The sequence below is a fragment of the Artemia franciscana genome, chromosome 2 (assembly GCF_032884065.1).
Source record: "Artemia franciscana chromosome 2, ASM3288406v1, whole genome shotgun sequence".
Lineage (NCBI taxonomy): Eukaryota > Metazoa > Arthropoda > Branchiopoda > Anostraca > Artemiidae > Artemia > Artemia franciscana.
This window is the reverse complement of record NC_088864.1, coordinates 7,355,193-7,376,130: the sequence shown is the minus strand read 5'-3', so window position 1 is coordinate 7,376,130 and position 20,938 is coordinate 7,355,193. Positions and strand designations below refer to the sequence as shown.

At 35.2% G+C, this 20,938-nt stretch overlaps 1 protein-coding gene across 3 annotated transcripts in view; it reads left to right on the top strand.

Annotated features, from left to right (window-relative positions):
* Window positions 1-20,938, top strand: part of LOC136036926 (uncharacterized) — a 103,453-nt gene that overhangs the window by 28,465 nt on the left and 54,050 nt on the right. For all 3 annotated transcript variants that reach the window (XM_065719314.1, XM_065719321.1, XM_065719330.1), the window contains 2 exons: window positions 1,162-1,999; window positions 15,696-15,915. In XM_065719314.1, the coding sequence (XP_065575386.1) occupies window positions 1,162-1,999; window positions 15,696-15,915 (1,058 nt within the window). The remainder of the gene's footprint in view (window positions 1-1,161; window positions 2,000-15,695; window positions 15,916-20,938) is intronic.

Sequence of the window (20,938 nt, the reverse complement as noted above, 5' to 3'; positions counted from 1 at the left end):
CTAAATAATGCTTGACTGAATCGCTCCTGAACAATCCGAGTGGTTAGCCCCTTGGTGTAATTTTTGCATTCTTAGATGCTCCGATTACAGCTCAATCTAACCTTTTGAGGGGAAATTTTGATTTCGGAACACAAATATGTAAAGTATTTGAAGGGACTGCAGCCAGGAGGTATATATTATAGAAAAAAGCTTCTTATTGATGAATAGAAAATTTTTTGCTCTATTTTTTGATACCCACAACAACAATGTCAAGCTTAGCAATCTAGAATGCAAACCCGAAACAGGTTTTATAATTATTTTGGAATTATAACAAAAATAATTGTCGGCTTTAAGATTTGATTATGCCAAAATATTCACCAGATTTTTTTACTTCTATTGACATAAAAACCGCCAAAATCACTAATTCAGGAACGTCAGGCAAACTCCAAATGTTTAACATGGGAGGTATAGGAAGATTCTTTGCGAGTCCGTCCAGCCTTAAATATATTTTTGACATGTAAGTCTAAACTTGCTAACTTTGTGTATTCGGAATCAGCATGGAATTTAGATTATTTTCGTGGTTATATATATATATATATATATATATATATATATATATATATATATATATATATATATATATATATATATATATATATACATATATATATATATATATTTATATATACTTAAAAATTTCGTTTTTAGAGTTTTGTTCACTGTGCACAAGCACCGCACTGCACTCAAAAAGAATGCAAGTCCAAAAATTGGCATTTCACGTAAAAAGTTGCCAATTACTGGTGTTTCAAGCGAATGTAAACTGATACCCAAAAAGAATGATTTTCACTCTTCTGCATCCCCTCTGAGTAAAACAGAGTTTATTTCACACGAAAAGTGTGCAAGTTGGCAATCTTGCCTCGGTGGCGTGAGGTCCTGATGATAACTAACTTATATATGACCATAAATAACCCACGAATATTAATATTACCCTCGCTCCGAAAACTTTAGTTGACAATTCGTATATGGTGGCTTGGCTGATATAATCAGACAAAATATAATCTTTGCATTTGATATGACCTGGCATACTTGCTACTGAACCATTATAATGAATTTTCTCCTGTGTTTGAATAATGGTCTTAAACAATTTGATTTATGCACAATTAATGCTTCATTTCATTTCAGATATAACGAGCCCGTTGAACTACGATCCCAACTCCTTTCCGAAGCTTGAGAATCTAGCTCTTGAAGGACTAACGGCAAGTTTTCTGGGTGATCTTTCTCTCAAAAAAGACTTGATACGTCGATATCACTGCTTTCACGAGGAATCCAGCATATTGTCCTCATTAGGATTAACAGATCCTAAATTTATTGACACATACGTGAGACATCGACTCGAATTACTTCCTGGTCTTGTGGGTGAAAAATTTCGCGAACATTTTCTGCGAAAATTCTTTGAAGAAAGACACCTCCTTAGTGCTTCTTCAATCTATGATTTATTTTTGTTTGAATCTTTAACTGAAATTAGTATTAGACTACGAGACTGCGAGCTGAACGAAGTGCAAAATGTGTGTCATATAGTGACTGTTAAAGCTCCAAACTTGCGTGTGCTGAAAGCTAAAATTAGCTCCAGTGCCAGGCTTTCTGATTTTGATTCGCGTCTGGAAGTGCTTTTCAAATCTTTAGGCAAATTAAAGTGTCTTGAAAGTCTGACGCTTGAAATTGGTGTAGAGGTAAAACCCCATTTGTTTTCAATTCTCGGAGTAAATTGTCCTAAATTGAAGCATATAGTTGGGGTACCTGCAAACATGGAATCCACAGCAAGGCTACTGTTCCAGAATCCGGAAAAAATCTTTCCTGGTCGAGGAAAAAGCTTTCAGAAAATGTTAAAAACTTATTTGAAAGATTCTCTCCTAACACCATTAGCGCGAAACCTTGAAACTTTGATTTTTGAGGATGATTTTGAAGCTACAAGTGATATCAAGTTCTTGGCAAATATTTTGTTCAGCCTGCCTAACTTAAGGTATGTACTATTTTAATTGAATCTCTAGTATTTTATTAATAGTACTGCTACTATAGTAATATATATCGCATGTTTCATGCCTTAAGGGCTTATCTGACGTTTTCACACTTCTGAGATAGTTGCTAAAAATGTACCAGAGCCGTTCTTAAAAGGAGGATCAGTAGGCTAATATATCGTCATTCACTCTTTGATGATTTTGATCTACACGGCCCTTTTGATCTCCCCTTCGAGAACAACTTAGCTAGCATAATGGCAATTGTCCGAGAAGTATATCCAAAAAGTATTGAGATTGATCATCACAAGGTGTTTCAGTCGTCACCACAGCGCTCTCAATGGGTCATATGTATGGTATAGGTCTTGTCTATCCAACAGTTAGCATTCACGTCTGAGCAGTGAGAGATTGAGGATGGAGGGTAGAACGGCACCGCATCATCAAAAGTAGTGACTTTATTCGAGGTCCAGCTCGGGCCCTATCCCTTTGAATCCTGGTGCTGGGACTTTTTTTAAGCTACTGGATATTTGGCAATGTTTCTTCAAGACGCAGGTGCTTGTTGCGTAACAGTGGATGTTTTTTCTTTGGTTGTTATTTAAAAGTTAAATGTTTAAAAACCTTAGAGGGCCAAGTAGGAAAAACTCAGGGCCCACTAGTCAAGTGGGGAACCCTCGGTTGTAAAAAAATTATCTTAGTCCATTGTGTAGATGATGTAATCTCGCGTGACTTGTTTTGTTAGGTCTAATGGTCCACTTACCTCAGCATTATTTATGCATTGGTAGAATAATTTTTTTTTCAATTCAATTCGTTTATTAATAAAAAACAAATCACATACTGTAAACTAACTACACCCTAAGAGAGCACTGCCCGTAAAGGGTGACAGTATTCATTCAATCATCAAGAAAATAAATATAAGGTAAGAAAAGAAAAGAAGAAGAAGGGGAAAGAAAAGAAAACAAACGTAAATTAATAAAACATAATATAGAAAACTATCGGTACAAGAAATAAGAATCTAATTCAATATTTTCCAATAAGAAGCTTTTAATCTTACTTTTGAACTCTGGTAGGCTCTTAGCACATCTTAAAGTATTTGGCAAATAATTCCATATTTTTGGTCCGGTAAATTTCATTGAAAAACCAGATGACGTGAGACGTCTCGTTTCTGTAGCTAGTTGCGATGCATGTCGAGTATCATGTTGGTGAATTTCATCATTCCTTCGAAAAGCCGACATAAACGACTCAGGTGGGGTATTTATGCTTACTTTATATAAAGTTTCGGCAATTTTTGTTTCTCGAAGTCAAGCTACATTTAATATCTTAAGTTTTATTAAAAACGCCTTCACACTCTGACGAGGCTCAAGCTTGCAAATTGCATGTATAGCTTTATTCTGAAGAATTTGAACTTGCTTCCATTCTGACTTATAATTAGAAGCCCAAATGCTTATTCCATATAAAAGATATGAGTAGAATAGACTGAAATATAGGATCAGTAATATTTTATGGGAAAAAATAAATTTCAGTCTATGGAGAATACCAACAGCTCTTGACAACTTCATACAAAAAAATTTAATGTGTATTGCCAAATCCAGCTTTTCATCAATTATTATACCTAAATATTTAATGTGGTCAACTCGTTCAATTTCTTCGTGGTCTGCCGTATTTATCTTGCTGTCGTAAACTGGGTCATTTCCATGTTTAAAAATGATATACTTCATGTTTTTTGTACTAAGGTAAAGCAACCGCTCTTCAAAGAATTGCTGCCTGGAGGCTAACTTCAGCGTTTGTAATTAGTTACTCACGGTTTTTATGTAGAAATAGTACTGTGTCGTCCGCAAAATTTATTATATATGCAAAGGGGATATCAGCCGAAAGTTCATTCACATAAATTAAAAAAAGTAATGATCCAGGAACTGATCCCTGGGGCACCCCACAAGTTACATCGAATAAATCTGATAAGATACCATTAGCAAGTATTTTATAACGTCTATTTGTTAAATATGACCGAATCCATTCAAAAACCGTCGACATTATCCCATATCCTTCAAATGTTTCATGAAGGATGTCAAAATTAACGCAATCAAAAGCTTTTGTTAAATCTAGAAAAATCGCCAGACAACATAAACCATCATCTTGCGCTGCTTTTAAATTCATTATAAGATCTGTAATTGCGAGTTCAGCGGATCTGTTTTTCCGAAATCCATATTGTTTATCAGAAAGAATTTATTAACTTCAAAGTATTCATAAAGTCTTTTTGCAGCAAGCGTTTCATATATTTTCGAAAAAATTAGAAGTAAGCTGATTGGTCGATAGTTATCAATTACTGTTGGGTCTCCTCCTTTAAAAAGTGGGATTAATTTGGATTCTTTTAGTTTAGTAGGGAAAATACCTTCGTCAAGGCTTCTGTTTATAAGGAACGTAATAGTCTCAATGATTGCTGGTTGTATTTTTCTTAATAGTTGCAAAGAAAGTCTATCCAGGCCATTGTGTCTTGTTTCTTTAGTTTTGGAGGTGTTACCTATGTCATTAGTTTTCTTTTCGATTTTGCATTCGACAATTTATCTTTTATTTTTTTGTCCCATATTTACAAAAAATGAACCAAGAAGACCTGAAATTTCTGCCGGTGATTTTATTGATTCTTTTTCACTAACTAGTTCTTTTATATGATGTATTTTTTCCGATTTATTTGTATCGATGACCGAATTAATTATTTGCCAAGTTTTCATGGGGTTCCCATTCGCATTTTAAAAAATATTTTGAAAATATATTTCCTTTGCATTTCTTTTTAGCGGGTTTAACTGTTATAAAAAGAAGAATTGAGAGAAAGAGTCAAACTTTAGCGTAAAGAGCGTGGCGTTGATGAGGAAGCAGCCCCTTTCATATACGAAGTAATTTCTGTTCGTTTTAAGTTTTAATGTCGCTCCTTACTTTCAGTTGAAAAAAACTTGTTTTTTTTTATTTAATTCCTCCAAGATCGAGATTTTGAAGCATTTCTTTTAGTGCTTTTGCCACTGCGGGTCTTTTGTCGGTATTGGCCACTTCATAACCAGCATCGTATTCCATTAGGGACATAGCAGTAACAATTGTGAGTTCGTTTTTACCTCCGTAGCAGAGTACCTGGTACTTAACTTGACCGTCCTTAATTGGTATAACTTTTAGTATCTTCACAGGCCAGCTTTTGTAGTGTGTAAATCTGCAAAACACTATTTCACCGATTGCAAACATCCTTTCCATCAGTGGGCGGGGAAAGAAACTATCGCTGACTATATCTCGATACTCAAAGTTTGATTATAGTCCAAAAATACGGTAAATGACTTATCTTTTCGAGGTCTCTAATTAAATAACCCTTTTTCCACCACTGGTTCAGATTCAGTCTCTAATTGATTCAGAAAATAATCATTTTTACACCACTGGTTTAAACTGAAATTAATTCTTTTCACAGAGAAAACAAGTCTTAACAGGTCGAAGAGTAAATGAACATATACATCTTATTTCAAAAAGCGAAGATGAAATATTTTAAGAAGGCCTGTGTACATGATATCGTTGTAGCATCATTGAATGCTAACAAGGAGAAATGTATGAACTATGAAACAAGTGCTAATGGTGACACTATTGGATATATATGCATGCATTGTCACAATGGTGGGGGTTCTATTTTTTTTTGGAGCACCGAAAAGGTTTAAGTGTTATAATGGTGGATATGCGAGGGTAACATCGCCAGAGATGTTAGTGTTGAAAGAGAACGCAAACAAAAAATAATAGTTGATGGTGACGGTCAGCTTCATGCTTATACTGCCGGTAACACGTTACCATTTGACGAATCTTATCATCCTCCTCCTAATTTTAGCATTCAACGAAAGGTAAAAAGAAGACATATGTAATCCTGGTACAATATCATGCAGCATATCTTATTTACATGTCGACTTTGCAATCTATGTAAAAATAATGGGGTAATACAGAAATTGATGGCATAATAAAAAGGGCACTGGCAGGCAATATCACCAAGGAATATAAAGATGAATTGATGGAAAACAAACCCTTTGCAAACATTACTAGCGCCATTGATGGTTCACCAACATAAACACTCATTGAACCATGAATCACTAAGTAAAAAAGGAGTGAGTTTGTTACTATTCCATTTTTGAAAATGTTTTTCTTGTTGGATATTTTACTAGCGACGACGAGAAGGTAGAAGAAATCTTCATTCTTTTGCTTTGTTAGTCTATAATTGGCGGTGAGAGTGTCAGGATTAAAATGGATGGATTTGAATGACAAAAAAATATGCTGAATCTCGTTACTCTGGAACAATAGTTAATTTTGAATGCTCATTTTCAAAGATTGTCGGTGCTAAAGAGAATCATCAGTCAAAGAATGATTGATGATAATGATGAAAAATGAATCTTCAGCTTTGGAATATTGTCCGAGACCATGTGTCGTGGCCCCAATGCATTTAGTCAGTTTATTGACATATTCATCGAACAAAATTCTATTCCTCATTTGTTTGAAGATTGCACAGACTTTCGATTACTTCTCTGATTTCTCTAGTGAGGCAAAAGGTGATCAGCTTAAGCGATTAGTGATAGCAAAGAACCATCATTTTATCGATCATAAGTCAGTTTCTTTTTGGAAGTGAGACAGTCAACAGTGAAAATGTTCTACATGTGTCCACTCTGTTTGTATACATTGGGCAGCTGGTCATCCTTTGAGAATTGTACTATTATTGATCTCTGTGACGAAACGTATAGATTGTGCAATCCATGTAAATATCATAGAGGATATTCAGTGCAAATAAAGACTGTAATTCTTGTCTTGAAGATATCTGTGACTCACGCTAGAAGTTTCTTATGTTTCAAATATGATAAATGTGATCAATGGGAAAATACTTACCCTGATATGATCGGGAAAACTCTTAACGTTATTTCTGTTTACTTTTAAGAGACTGTTATTGTCGTGGTTTTAAACTGTTTCGGGAGAAGAACCTGGTCTACGCTTCAATTGTTGGAATAGTAGCATAACCTGGTTTTGCGACATTGTTGTCAAGACAATGTTGCCACAGCCTCTGCATACCTCTAATTTAAGCCCAGTAAACGGTTTTCCTACTCCAAACTAAAAACTGCCCTGAAACGTCGCCATTTTTACATACGTTGACACCATCCAGAAACCCGTAACCAAGTTTTTACAAGAGATTCTGCGAGCTTACATCCATGAAGCATGTGAATTATGGGAGTCGAATTGGTAGTGGTGAATCAGTGCTCGAGATAACTATATGGTGATGTTATGTTGCGATAAATATAAATAGTAATTTGATTTTATTTAAAACCCCCGGGCAAGTTAAAAATCACCCAGTGAAATACGACGAATGAAGAACTATATAGAAAAAATCTTAAATTGCTCGTGCATTATGTATAGTGTTGGATATCTAGTGAGCAATATGATATAATACTCGTTCATATTTCACTACTTGGTATTTCTCTATATACTCTCGTGACTGCATGTCCATTAAATCGCCTTGATATCTTTAGCTTATATTTTTTCTCAGTGTCGGTATAACAACTAAACTGTTTTTGTATACTGTTGTTTTTTTCGTACATCACAGTAAGTTACAATCATTTTGCTTGTAGTGTTTCTGTGCTTGGATTTTGTCACTTTGTCCATAAGGTATCTAAGGTAAAAACCTACCCTCCATAAGGTCGGCAAAGAGAAAGCACGACAAATAAATAACGCCGTTAAATTATATCGTTCTCATAATATAGTATATTTAATTATCTTCATGTTAAGCGTCAATCTAAGATTCAACCCTTCCCATGGGATCATAAGACAAGAGGTTACACTTGAGCGCGAATACAAAAAAGACATCAGTTTACATTTTGATCTGTTGAAGTAATTAAATAAAAAAAAAACAAGTTTTTTAAATGAAAGTAAGGAGCAACATTAAAACTTAAAACGAACACAAATTACTCCGTATATGAAAGGGGATTTTCCTCCTTAACGCCTCGCTCTTTACGCTAAAGTTTGACTCTTTCTCTTAACTCTACATTTTAAAACAGTAAAAACTTTAGCGTAAAGAGCGGGGCGTTGAGGAGGAAAAGCCCCTTTCATATACGGAGTAATTTCTGTTCGTTTTAAGTTTTAATGTCGCTCCTTACTTTCATTTAAAAAAACCTGTTTTTTTTATTTAATTTCTGAACGTTTTTGAATCAATGCATGTTTTGATTTTGGCTCTCCGCAGAGGAATAATTAAGACGAAATTTGCATATTTATTTTTTTGGCTAAATGGCTTTCTCATAATTTTGATCGAATGATTTTGAGAAAAAAGAGCGGGAGAGGAAGCCTAGTTGCCCTCCGATTTTCGGTTAATTAAAAAGGCAACTAGAACTTTTAATTTTTTACGAATCTTTTTATTAGTAAAAGATATACGTAACTTATAAATTAGCTTACGTGAAGAACTTTTGTATTCTCATGTTTTTATTACATATATGAGGGGTTCGCCCCCTCGTCAGTACCTCGCTCTTTACACTAAAGCTTAAATTTTGTCCCAATTCATTAAGAATGACCCCTGAATCACAAAAGCCGCAGAATAAATAGTTGAAATTACTAAAAATACTTTAGCGTAAAGAGCGAGGTATTAGGAGGAGGTGAGCCCCTCATATGGGTAATAATTTCTGTTCGTTTTAAGTTTTAATGCTGCTCCTTACTTCCAGCTGAAAAAAAAACTTTTTTATATTCATTTTTTTAAGTAATGCTAGTAAATCCTGCGCTCCCTTCATGGAAATTTTTCCCCCATGACAAATTCCTCGATGGAAAGTCCCCCCCAGCATATCCCCCTCTCCTTAACCCCTGCCTTCAACCAAAAAATCCTCCTGAAAACGCCTGTACAATTCCCAAAAACCATTACTATATGTAAGCACTGGTCAAAGTTTGTAACATGTAGCCCATCCCACGGGGACTTTGGGTGAGTAAGTCTTCCCCAAAGACATTGTTATGAGGTTTTTTGACTACGCTGAATAAAATGGCTATCTCAGAATTTTGATCCGTTGACTTTAGGAAAATACTTAGCGTGGGAGGGGGCCTAGGTGCCCTCCAGTTTTTTTGGTCACTTAAAAAGGGCACTAGAACTTTTCATTTCCGTTAGAATGAGCCCTCTCGCAACATTCTAGGACAACTGGGTCGATACGATCACCCCTGGGAAAAAAAAAACAAAAAACAAACAAATAAACACGCATCCGTGATCTGCCTTCTGGCAAAAAAATCCACATTTTTTAGATAGGAGCTTGAAACTTCTACAGTAGGGTTCTCTGATACGCTGAATCTGATGGTGTGATTTTCGTTAAGTTTCTATGACTTTTAGGGGGTGTTTCCCCCTATTTTCTAAAATAATGCAATTTTTTTCAGGCTCGTAACTTTTGATGGGTAAGACTAAACTTGATGAAACTTATATATTTCAAATAAGTATTAAAATGCGATTCTTTTGATGTAGCTATTGGTACCAAAGTTCCATTTTTTTAGAGTTTTGGTTACTATTGAGCCGGGTCTCTCCTTACTACAGTTCATTACCACGAACTGTTTGTTGAAGTAAAGGATAGCGGATTTATATTTTGATTCATGAAAAATCGGACGTTTTATAAATGATAAAACTAAAAAGGCAAGGCATATATAATTCTTAATTACTTTTGATCGCTTCTTCGTTTTGAAGCTGTTTCAAAACTGGAACTGTTTCATTATAAACAACAACTAAATACACAAAAAAATATGTTGCTAAACCACTTTCAGAAAACAATTTCTTGTTTTCAACTTCTCTCTGTCTGACATATCAAATAGTTCGTGGTAACGAACTGTAGCAAGGAGCATCCCTGCTCAATAGTAAATGAAACTAAAAAAACGGAATTTTGATACCAATAGTTACATCAAAAGAATTAAATTTTTATGTTGATTTTAAAATCAAGTTTCATCAAATTTAGTCTTACCATCAAAAGTTACGAGCCTGAGAAAAATTGCCTTATTTTGGAAAATATGGGGAAACACCCCCTAAAAGTCATAGAATCTTAATGAAAATTCTGTGGAATTTCCTATTTTTGCTGAAAGACTGATCACGGGTGCGGGTTTATTTGTTTTTTTTTTGTTCGTCTTTTTTCCCAGGGGTGATCGTAGGTGATCGTAGGTGATCGTATTGACCCAGTCGTCCAAGAATGCCCCGATAGGGCTCATTCTAACGGTAATTAAAAGTTCTAGTGCGCTTTTTAAGTGACCAAAAATTGGAGGGCATCTAGGCCCCCTCCCACACTCATATTTTCCCAAAGTCAACCGACAAAAATTTTGAGATTGGTATTTTGTTCAGCATAATCGAAAAACCTAATAACTTTGTCTTTGGGGACGACTTACTCCCTCATAGTCCCCGTGGGAGGGGCTGCAAGTTACAAACTTTGACCATTATTTACACTGGCCATAGTAATGTAATGGTTACAGTAATGGTTATTGGGAATCGTACAGACGTTTTCAGGGGATTTTTTTTTTTTGGGGGGGGGGGGTTACTTGGGAGGATCTTTTCATGGGGGAATTTGTCATGGGGAAAGAGAATCTCCATGAAGGGGGGCGCGGAATTTTCAAGCATTATTAAAACAAAAAAAAAATATGAAAAAGTTTTTTTCAACTGAAAGTAAGGAGCAGCATTAAAACTTAAAACAAACAGGAATTATTACTCCTATGAGGGGTTCATCTCCTCCTAAGTACCTCGCTCTTTGCGCTAAAGTATTTCTAGCTATTTCAACTATTTATTCTACGGCATTTGTGATTCAGGAGTCATTCTTAAAGAATTGGGAGGAAATTTAAAATTCAGAGTAAAGAGCGAGGTATTAACGAGAGGGCAAACCTTCTCATATACGTTATAAAAATATAGTAATATAAAAGTTCGTTAGATAATTTAATTCGTAAGTTACGTATATTTTTTACTTATAAAAATGTTTGTAAAAATAAAAATTTCTAGTTGCCCTTTTAAGTAACCAAAACATTGGAGGGCAACTAGACCTTCTCCCCCACCCCTTTTTTCTCAAAATCGTCCGATCAATACTAGGAAAAAGTCATTTACCCCCCAAAAAATATTAATATGCAAATTTCGTTTTAATTATTCATGTTCGGAGAGCCAAAATCAAAACTTACATTAATTCAAAAACGATCAAAAATTAAATAAAGAAAAACAAGATTTTAACTGAAAGTAAGGAGCGACACTAAAACTTAAACCAAACAGAAATTACTCCGTATATGAAAAGGGCTGTTCCCTCCTCAACGCCCCGCTCTTTACGCTAAAGTTTGTTATTGTTTTAAAAAGTAGAGCTGAGAGAAAGTCAAACTTTAGCGTAAAGAGCGGGGCCTTGAGGAGGGAAGAGCCCCTTTCATATACGGAGTAATTTCTGTTCGTTTTAAGTTTTAATGTCGCTCCTTACTTTCAGTTAAAAAAACTAGTTTTATTTTATTTAATAACTGCAAGCCTAAGGTGTCCTGTCAGTAGTATAGGTAACATATAGTACCCAAATAAGGTGTTTTGGTCGGAGTATAGTGAAGCTATAGAAATGGGCTGTTCCCTCCTCAACGACCCACTCTTTATGCTAAAGTTTTTTACTGTTTTAAAAAGTTGAGTCGAGGGGTAGCGTCAAATATTAGCTTAAAGAGCGGGGCGTTGAGGAGTGAAGAGCCCCTTTCATATACAGAGTAATTTCTGTTCGTTTTAAGTTTTAATGTCGCTCCTTACTTTCAGTTTAAAAAACTTTTTTATTTATTTAATAACTACAAACCTCAGGTGTCCTGTCTGTAGTATAGGCAACATATAGTATCCAAATAAGGTGTTTTGGTCGGAGTATAGGGAAGCTATAGGGCCCAGATAAAGTGGGTTCGTAGGAGTATAGGGAAACTTTAAGGTTTCAGGGGTCTTACGGGTGGACGTATTATAGCAACACTACTAGGATACCCCTCAACATCCTCCAAAGTGTCACTATAATGTCCTTAGCCTTTTTGGATACACCCATAATTAAACGTGACTGCAACTGTAACTACTTGTGACTGCTGCGACTACTGCTATCGAACGAGATCAAAAGAGTTTTTTCCAATTGCATTCACATTTGCACTTTACTGAAAGCAAAATAAATTTAAATGTTTTCTCTTCTATAACTTTAATAAACCTTTAGTAAAGTTACTAAAACTTTAAGGAATAAATATCATTATATATTAAACAGTTAATCCACATACATTTGTTCTTTTCAGTAATCTTGGTTATGATGGGGATTTTTTTTCGTTGACGTTTTGAGAAATAAAAAGACATAGCTTGAAAAGATTTCTTTCAGTAAAGCGAAACTTATTCTCTGGTCTTTAAAAGACAAATAGGTATTAGTCAGGGTTGCCAATTGCTGACGCCAAAAAAGAGTGCAAATCAGAGCCAAAATAGAGTGCAAGTTGTTAAAAAAGAGTGCCAGTAAAAAAATTTGCGATTATCATTCTTTTTTTAGCTTAAAGTTAATCCTCTGCTTGAAATTTTCAAGTGTTTATTTTTATTACTTGGATCTTTAACTGAACTATAATTGACTGCATCAAATGCTTAGTTAAAGTTTTGTTTCTATTTTATCCAAATGTTTGAAAAGAATATCAGAGGTCCAAGTAACTAGTCGTGAACTATTGCTGACTTCACTGTAGCCAAGTCAAGTACCGCTTTTTTATGGCACTTGGTATTAGCCAAGTGACATATAGCGATCGCAAATTTTGTCAGTCTGTCGGTCTGTCTGTCCCGGTTTTGCTAGTCTAGGCGCTTCCAGATCAGCTAGGACGATGAAATTTGGCAGGCGTATCAGGGACCAGACCAGATTAAATTAGAAACAGTTATTTCCCCGATTCGACAATTTGATCGGAGTGACATTGGTAGGAATTGGAGGGGGAAACCTGAAATCTTGGAAAACGCTTAGAGCGGAGGGATCTAGATGAAACTTGGTGGAAAAACTTAGCACACGTCCTAGATACGTGATTGACATAACCAGAACGGATCCGCTCTCTTTGGGGGAGTTAGGGGGAGGGTTAATTCTTAAAAATTAGAAAAAATGCAGCATTTTTAACTTAAGAAGGGGCGATTGGATCTTAATGAAGTTTCATATTTAGAAGGACCTCGTAACTCAGATCTCTTATTTTAAATCCCAACCGGATTCAGTGTCATTGGAGGGAGGCGGAAATCTTGGAAAAGGCTTAGAGTGGAGGGATCGGTATGAAACTTGGTGGGAAAAATAAGCAAAAATCCTAAATACGTGATTGACATAACCGGAACGGATCCGCTCTCATTGGGGGAGATGGGGTAGATTAATTCTGAAAAATTAGAAAAATGAGGTATTTTTAACTTACGAAGGAGTGATCGGATCTTAATAAAATTTTATATTTAGAAGGATCTCAAAACTCAGATCTCTTATTTTAATTCTTGACCGGATCCAGTGTCATTGGGGGGAGTTGGGAGGGGGATCCGAAATCTTGGAAAACGCTTAGAGTGAAGAGATCGGGATGAAACTTGGTGTGAAGAATAAGCACAAGTCCAAGATACGTGACTGACACAACTGGACCCGATCCGCTCTCTTTGGGGGAGTTGGGGGGGTGGTAATTGAGAAAAATTAGAAAATATGAGGCATTTGTAACTTACGAACAGGTGATCAAATCGTAATGAAATTTGATATTTAGTAGGATCTTGTGCTTCAGAGTTCGTATTTTAAATCACGACCAGATCCGGTGACATTGGGTCCCCCCAATGGAGGGGGAAAGTGGAAATCTTGGAAAACGTGAAAATCGAGGTTTCTTTATCTTACGAATGGGTGATCGGATCTTAATGAAACTTGATATATAGAAAAATTTTATGTCTCAGATGCTCCATTTTCATTTCGAATAGGATCCGGGGACATATGGGGTTGGAGGGGGGGAAACAGAAATCTTGGAAACTGGAAATCTTGGAAAGCACTTAGAGTGGAGAGATCGGGATGAAACTTAATGGGAAGAATAAGCACAAGTTCTAGATACGTGATTGACATAATTGGAATATATCCACTCTCTTTGGGGGAGTTCGGGGGGGAGGAGGTGTTAATTCGGAAAAATTAGAAAAATTGAGGTATTTTTAACTTAAGAATGGGTGACCAGATCTTAATGAAATTTGATATTTAGAAGGAACTCATGTCTCAGAGCTCTTATTTTAAATCCTGACCAGATCTGGTGACATTGGGGGGAGTTGGAGGGGGAAACCAGAAATCTTGGAAAACGCTTAGAATGGATAGATCGGGATGAAACTTGGTGGGTAGAATAAGCAAATGTCGTAGATAGGTGATTCACGTAACCGGACTGGATCCGCTCTCTTTGGGGGAGTTAGGTGGGATCCAGTGCTTTTGCGAGTTTGGTGCTTCTGGATGTGCTAGGACGATGAAAATTGGTTGGCATGTCAGGGACATGCTCAAATTGACTTGATAAAGTTGTTTTCCCCGATTCGACCATCTTGAGGGGGAGGGGGTTGAAAGGAGGGGAAAAATTAGGTATTTTTAGCTTACGAGTGAGTGATCCGATCTTCATTAATTTTTATGTTTAGAAGGACCTTGTGTGTCTCAGAGTGCCTATTTTAAATTCCGACCGGCATTAAGCCTCTGATTTTCCTTTCAAATCAATCTATTGATTCTTAGAATTTTATCTTATTATAATATAATATTAGGGTCATACCATATGATCTTTTGGATCTTGGCTCTTCTGACCTCGTCACAAGTGCCATATGATCTGTTAGCTCTTGTTTTATTTCACTTAATACTTTTTCTATCGTCATTTCATAAAAGAGTGGAAAGAGCAAATATTGGACTAAAATAGTGCAAATCCTGTCCGTGGTGTGAAGGAATGTAGTGAAAAAAAGTGCATTTCACACGAAAGGTGTGCAAGTTGGCAACGCTGGTGAATACCCCTGTCTTCATCACTATCTTTTCCCGTATTCATTTGTAGTTCTCCCCATGACTGCTCTTTGTAGTAGCTTTGGCTGTTTTGAGTCTGACTCAATTATTTATGTAATTTCTGTTCCTTTTTGGGTTTCATTTGTTTATTGATAGTGATTTATGGTAGTTTTACGCTTGAAGAATTAATGGACTTTGTTTAATTGGTTTGATGTTTACCTTTCTTTGAAAACCTTCACTCGTGGAATTCTTTTTTTTTTTTATTAGTTATCTTTTAGTGTCTAGTGTCTTATCATACAAAGCGCCTCTGGCCTAGTCTGTATGATTCAATCAATTGTTTTAATTATTAAGACAGCCTGAAGAAACCATTACCCAAACCCATCAAGTCCTGTTTTGTTTTTTTATGTTTTCCAATTTGTCGAAAGTAAAACAGTTCAAAATAGGGATGATACCTTTTTATTGACAGTGAAATATAAAATTATTTAACTGGATATTTCGAACACATATACAGTGTTCATCATCAGCAGTAAAAGAGTTTTACTGCTGATGATGAACACTGTATATGTGTTCGAAATATCCAGTTAAATAATTTTATATTTCACTGTCAATAAAAAGGTATCATCCCTATTTTGAACTGTTTTACTTTCGTCATGGAAAGGCAGTGTGGTCTTCGAAGTTATCTTTCCAATTTGTATTTGTCCAATATGCGGCTGATTTAATTCCATTTGTCCGTTACCGTAATTATTAAATCTGATAAAATCTTGGATATTTTCAGGAAAATGGATATTAATCCAGGTAATTCGGTTGACTTATTTCGGTCAATGAATTCAAATGTAAAAAAGTTTGGTCCAATTCGCTTAGAAACGGTTATGGTTAAAGGAGGAACTATTGATACGCTGCAAAATATCAAGAATGTAGCACCAAACATTGGATCATTGGAGTTAAGTAACTTCCACTGGGGAAAGAGAAACAAGATGCCTCCTGCTTTTAAATCTGTGAGTTTTGTCTTATCTTTTCTAGGCCTTTCTTCGCCAGGCTGAGGGGCAGTGATCCCTGTTCACGTACATGCAGGGGGGACTGGATTTCCTGCCTTTTTAAAATTAAGTTGCAAAAGGGTGCTTTTCCAACTCAGTAGAAGGGGTATTTTAAAAAGAAAATTTAATGAAAATACAGAGACTTTCTAGAATCTTACAGGGGGAATTATCTGTCCCCCTACCCTCCCAATCGATGCCCTGGTTGAGGGAGAGGGCTATCAACCCACCTTTTTTAACCAAGAATTTTGTGTTTTTATTGGGATATTAATTTCTAAAACAAATATCATAGAAAACGTAATGCGCCGAAAATTCATGGCTATAAAAAGGATTTCCTGTCTTTGGCCACCGCATTTAATTAATTATTATGAAGAAATCATAAGAGCATCCTTAATTTGGCGAAGTAAAAAGAAATGAAAAATGAAAAAAACTAAAGTTGGAAGTATCGGCTAAACTGAAAAATGAAAACATGAAAACGTCGAAAAAATGAAAACAAAAATGTCGGAAATCGAAGTAGCCTATTCATTAGCCAGCGCGAATTGACTTGGCTGAAATGGACTACTTTTATGAAACTTCATATAGATCTATATGACACTTTTTGAAACTTCATATAATCTATATGAAACTTCAAAATAGACGATTGAAATTATAAAAATAAGCTATTTTTCTTCAGTATGACATCTGTTGATATTACCTTATGGTGGATCCATGATTTAAGCATAAATCTTTCTACAATATTCTGAACTGGAGCTGTGACTCTCAGCAACTCTTGTTGGTTTCGAATGTGTGCAAGCAGGGAGGTTGTTTTTCGTAGATTTATAGATCGGAAGTTGTTTTTGTAGAATGTTTTTCGGGAGGCTGGTAGTTGACCAGCTTTTTATATTTATTTTTCTCTGGGGTAAAAATATGTCATATGTCATTTTTATCAATTAGTATGCAGTCCATAAACATAAAAAGATTTAATTGCCTTATTTTAAAGGAAATCATTTTTAGATTCTTGAGGTTTTACAGTTTTATAAATCGCTTAAAAACACTGAATTTTTCATGTATGAAGTTACGGCTGAGTATTATATCGTGGGCACACAAAATAGCATATGTGATCAGAGATTAAAAATCAAAACGGAATATTTTTACCTTATTTTACATTGCTATGATGTAAAATCTAAAACGAACAGAAATTACTCCGTATATTAAAGGGGCTTTCCCCTCCTCAACACCCCGCTCTTTACGCTAAAGTTTGACTCTTTCTCTCAACTTTACTTTTTAAAAGAGTAAAAAACTTTAGCGTAAAGAGCGGGGTGTTGAAGAGGGAAAAGCCCCCTTAATATATGGAGTAATTTCTGTTCGTTTTAAGTTTTAATGTTGCTCCTTACTTTCAGTTAAAAATTTGTTTTTTTTCATTTAATTTCTGAACGTTTTTGAATTAATATATTTTTTTTTATTTTCGCTGTCCGCGCATGAATAATTAAAACGAAATTGACATATTAATTTTTTTGGGCTAAATGGCTTTCTCTTAGTTTTGATCGGGAGATTTTGAGAAAAAAGGGGTGGGGCAGGAGGCCCAGTTGCCCTCCAATCTTTTGGTTACTTAAAAAGACAACTAGAACTTTTAATTTTATACGAACATTTTTATTTGTAGAAAATATACGTAACTTGCGAATTAACTTACATAACGAACTTCTGTATTTGTATATTCTTATTATGCATATGAGGGGGTTCTCCCCCTCGTTAACACCTCGCTCTTTACACTAAACCTTAAATTTTGTCCCAATTCTCTAAGAATTACCCCCGAATCACAAAGGCCGTAGAATAAATAGTTGAAGTTACTAAAAATACTTTTTCGTAAAGAGCGAGGTATTTAGGAGGACATGAACCCCACATATGCGTAATAGTTTCTATTCGTTTTAAGTTTTAATGCTGCTCCTTGCTTTCAGTTGAAAAAACTTTTCCGTATTTATTTTTTGATTGTTTAGTTTTTGATTTAAATAGTACTAGAATATCCTGCGCTCCCTTCGTGGAAATTATCTAATTCCATGACGGATTCCTCCATGGAAAAATCCTCCCAAGTAACCCTCTCCCCTCAACCCCCCTCCCAACCAAAAAAATCCGACTGAAAACGTCTGTACAATTCCCGATAACCATTGCTATACCTAAACACTGGTCAAATTTTGTAACTTGCAGCCCCTCCCCCTTGGACGGTGACTGAGTAAGTCGTCCCTAAAGACATTGTTATTAGTGTTTTGACTATGCTGAACAAAGAGCTATCTAAAAATTTTGATCCGTTGACTTTGGAAAAAATGAGCGTGGGAGGGGGCCTAGGTGCTCCCCAATTTTTTCAGTCACTTAAAAAGGGCACTAGAACTTTTCATTTCCATTAGAATGAGCCCTCTTGCGACATTCTAGCACCACTGGGTCGATACGATCATCCCTGGGAAAAAAAGAAAAAGAAAACAAATAAACACGCACCAGTGATCGGTCTTCTGGCAAAAAATATGAAATTCCAGATTTTTGTAGATAGGAGCTTGGAACTTCTTCAGTAGGGTTCTCTGATACGCTGAATGCGATGATGTGATTTTAGTTATGACTCTTTGAGATTTAGGGGGTGTTTCCCCCTTTTTTTCAAAATAAGGCAGATTTTCTCAGGCTCGTGTGGGTAAGACTAAATTTGATTAAACTTATATATTTAAAATCTAACCATTGCTATACCTAAACACTGGTCAAATTTTGTAACTTGCAGCCCCTCCCCATTGGACAGTAAGGGAGTAAGTCGTCCCTAAAGACATTGTTATGTCTTTATTGTTATATACACAAGAGCTATTTAAAAATTTTGATCCTTTGACTTTGGAAAAAATGAGCGTGGGAGGGGGCCTAGGTGCCCCCCAATTTTTTCGGTCACTCGAAAAGGGCACTAGAAGTTATCATTTCCATTAGAATGAGCCCTCTTGCGACATTCTAGCACCACTGGGTCGATACGATCATCCCTGGGAAAATTCTGGTCGATACGATCATTCTGGCAAAAAATATGACATTCCAGATTTTTGTAGATAGGAGCTTGGAACTTCTTTTTTAGGGTTTTCTGATACGCTGAATGCAATGATGTGATTTTCGTTATGATTCTATGATTTTTAGGGGGTGTTCCCCCTATTTTCCAAAATAAGGTAAATTTTCTCAGGCTCTTAACTTTTGATGGGTAAGACTAAATTTGATTAAACTTATATATTTAAAATCATCCTAAAAATCTGATTCTTTTGATGTATCTATTAGTATCAAAATTCCTTTTTTTAGAGTTTTGTTTACTATTGAGCCGGGTCGCTCCTTATTACAGTTTGTTACCACGAACTGTTTGATAAGATTACCGTTTCCGTTGATTTTTGAATTAAAATGGAATAGCTGTGGGTATCAAGTTATTGATAATTGTAGAAAAAGCTAAGACAGATACTCCAATTGAGTGAGAGGCAATTCTGGCATTAATCCCCCTTATTAGGATTGTATTAAAATGATGTTAGTTGATGATGATGCTATTGTACTGCCTATGATTACTTTTCAGATAATCCACTATTATTGCAAATGTGACGCGCTCATTTTTTAAAGAGTTTCTCGAGAAGGCTTCTTTTAAAGCTATTACTCATATCTGCGTGTTTTTTTTTTTTTTTTTTCAATTTTACCATCCATAAGTGCCAGATAGCACTGAAAACGGTACTTCTGGTGCCAATTTTTAAGTGAAAGAATTTGGAAGCATAAAACGGTTCTATTGCAAGAATTACGGTCTAAAGCCCTTAAAAGGAGTTCTATAAGAACCCATTAAGTATACTCCCTCTCAAAACCTACTTAGTAAGTTTCATAAATTGTCTACTCCTCTTTAAAGTAAAAGTTTAGTGCGAAAAAAATAACTAAAACTAATTTCTTTTCGACTAAAAATCTACGAAAAATCAAGCTTGAATGATCAGCAATTTTGAATTGAACTTTCAAACTTCACTCTGTGAGGAAGTCTGTGTGGTAGTTCCAACTCCTGTAATTGAGGGGAAGGGACGGCCTTGCCCCTTTTCGTTTTTTCCTCTTGCCTAGGTTTTGAAAAACACCTTTTTGTGGTCATTTCATTGTAAAGAGCACTTTTTTCATTAAAAAGAAAAAAAAATGGGGGAAGCAACCGAAAGGTCACTTTATGAGAATGTGCTATTAAGTCAAATTTATAAAAAGTGATTAGGTATAAAAGTAAGCTTTTAAGTGAGTCCTTAAACAACTCTCTTTTGTTACAGTAGCCTTCTAGTTTTTGCTAGGCGATTTTTAAAGCCCTGTCTTCATTATGGCTTTTTCAGGCGAAGTCAACCGAGTAAAAACAGATCTTTCGTTCATCGCAAAACAAAGGTTCCTGAAAAACATGTATTGTTTTTCATAGCTGTTAAGGTTGTCTGCAGTATCATGTGATACTGCAGTGACATGTGAGCAAGTCACTGAACATCAACCTGGACAGCGAGAATCAAAACGTGTCATAATGGAAAATGATAGCGATGATGATTGGGCTTGGGATTTTGATATGGATAAGGTCATCAATGTTTAATAAGCATTTGTTAAAAACCAAAGGTTCGGCGATTTGTATTTAATAATGACAAAAGACAAGCCGATGTAAAACGAACCAAACAAATCGAAAATGATAGCGAGGATGATAGGGTTTGGATTTTGACATGGATAAGGTCATCAGTGCCTACCATACCTTTGAAAAGCTCCTGGTACTATATATATATATATATATATATATATATATATATATATATATATATATATATATTATATATATATATATATATGTGTGTGTATATGTATATATATATGTATATATATATATATATATATATATATATATATATATATATATATATATATATATATATATATATATATATATATATATATATATATATATATATATATATATATATATATATATATATATATATATATATATATATATATATATATATATATATAT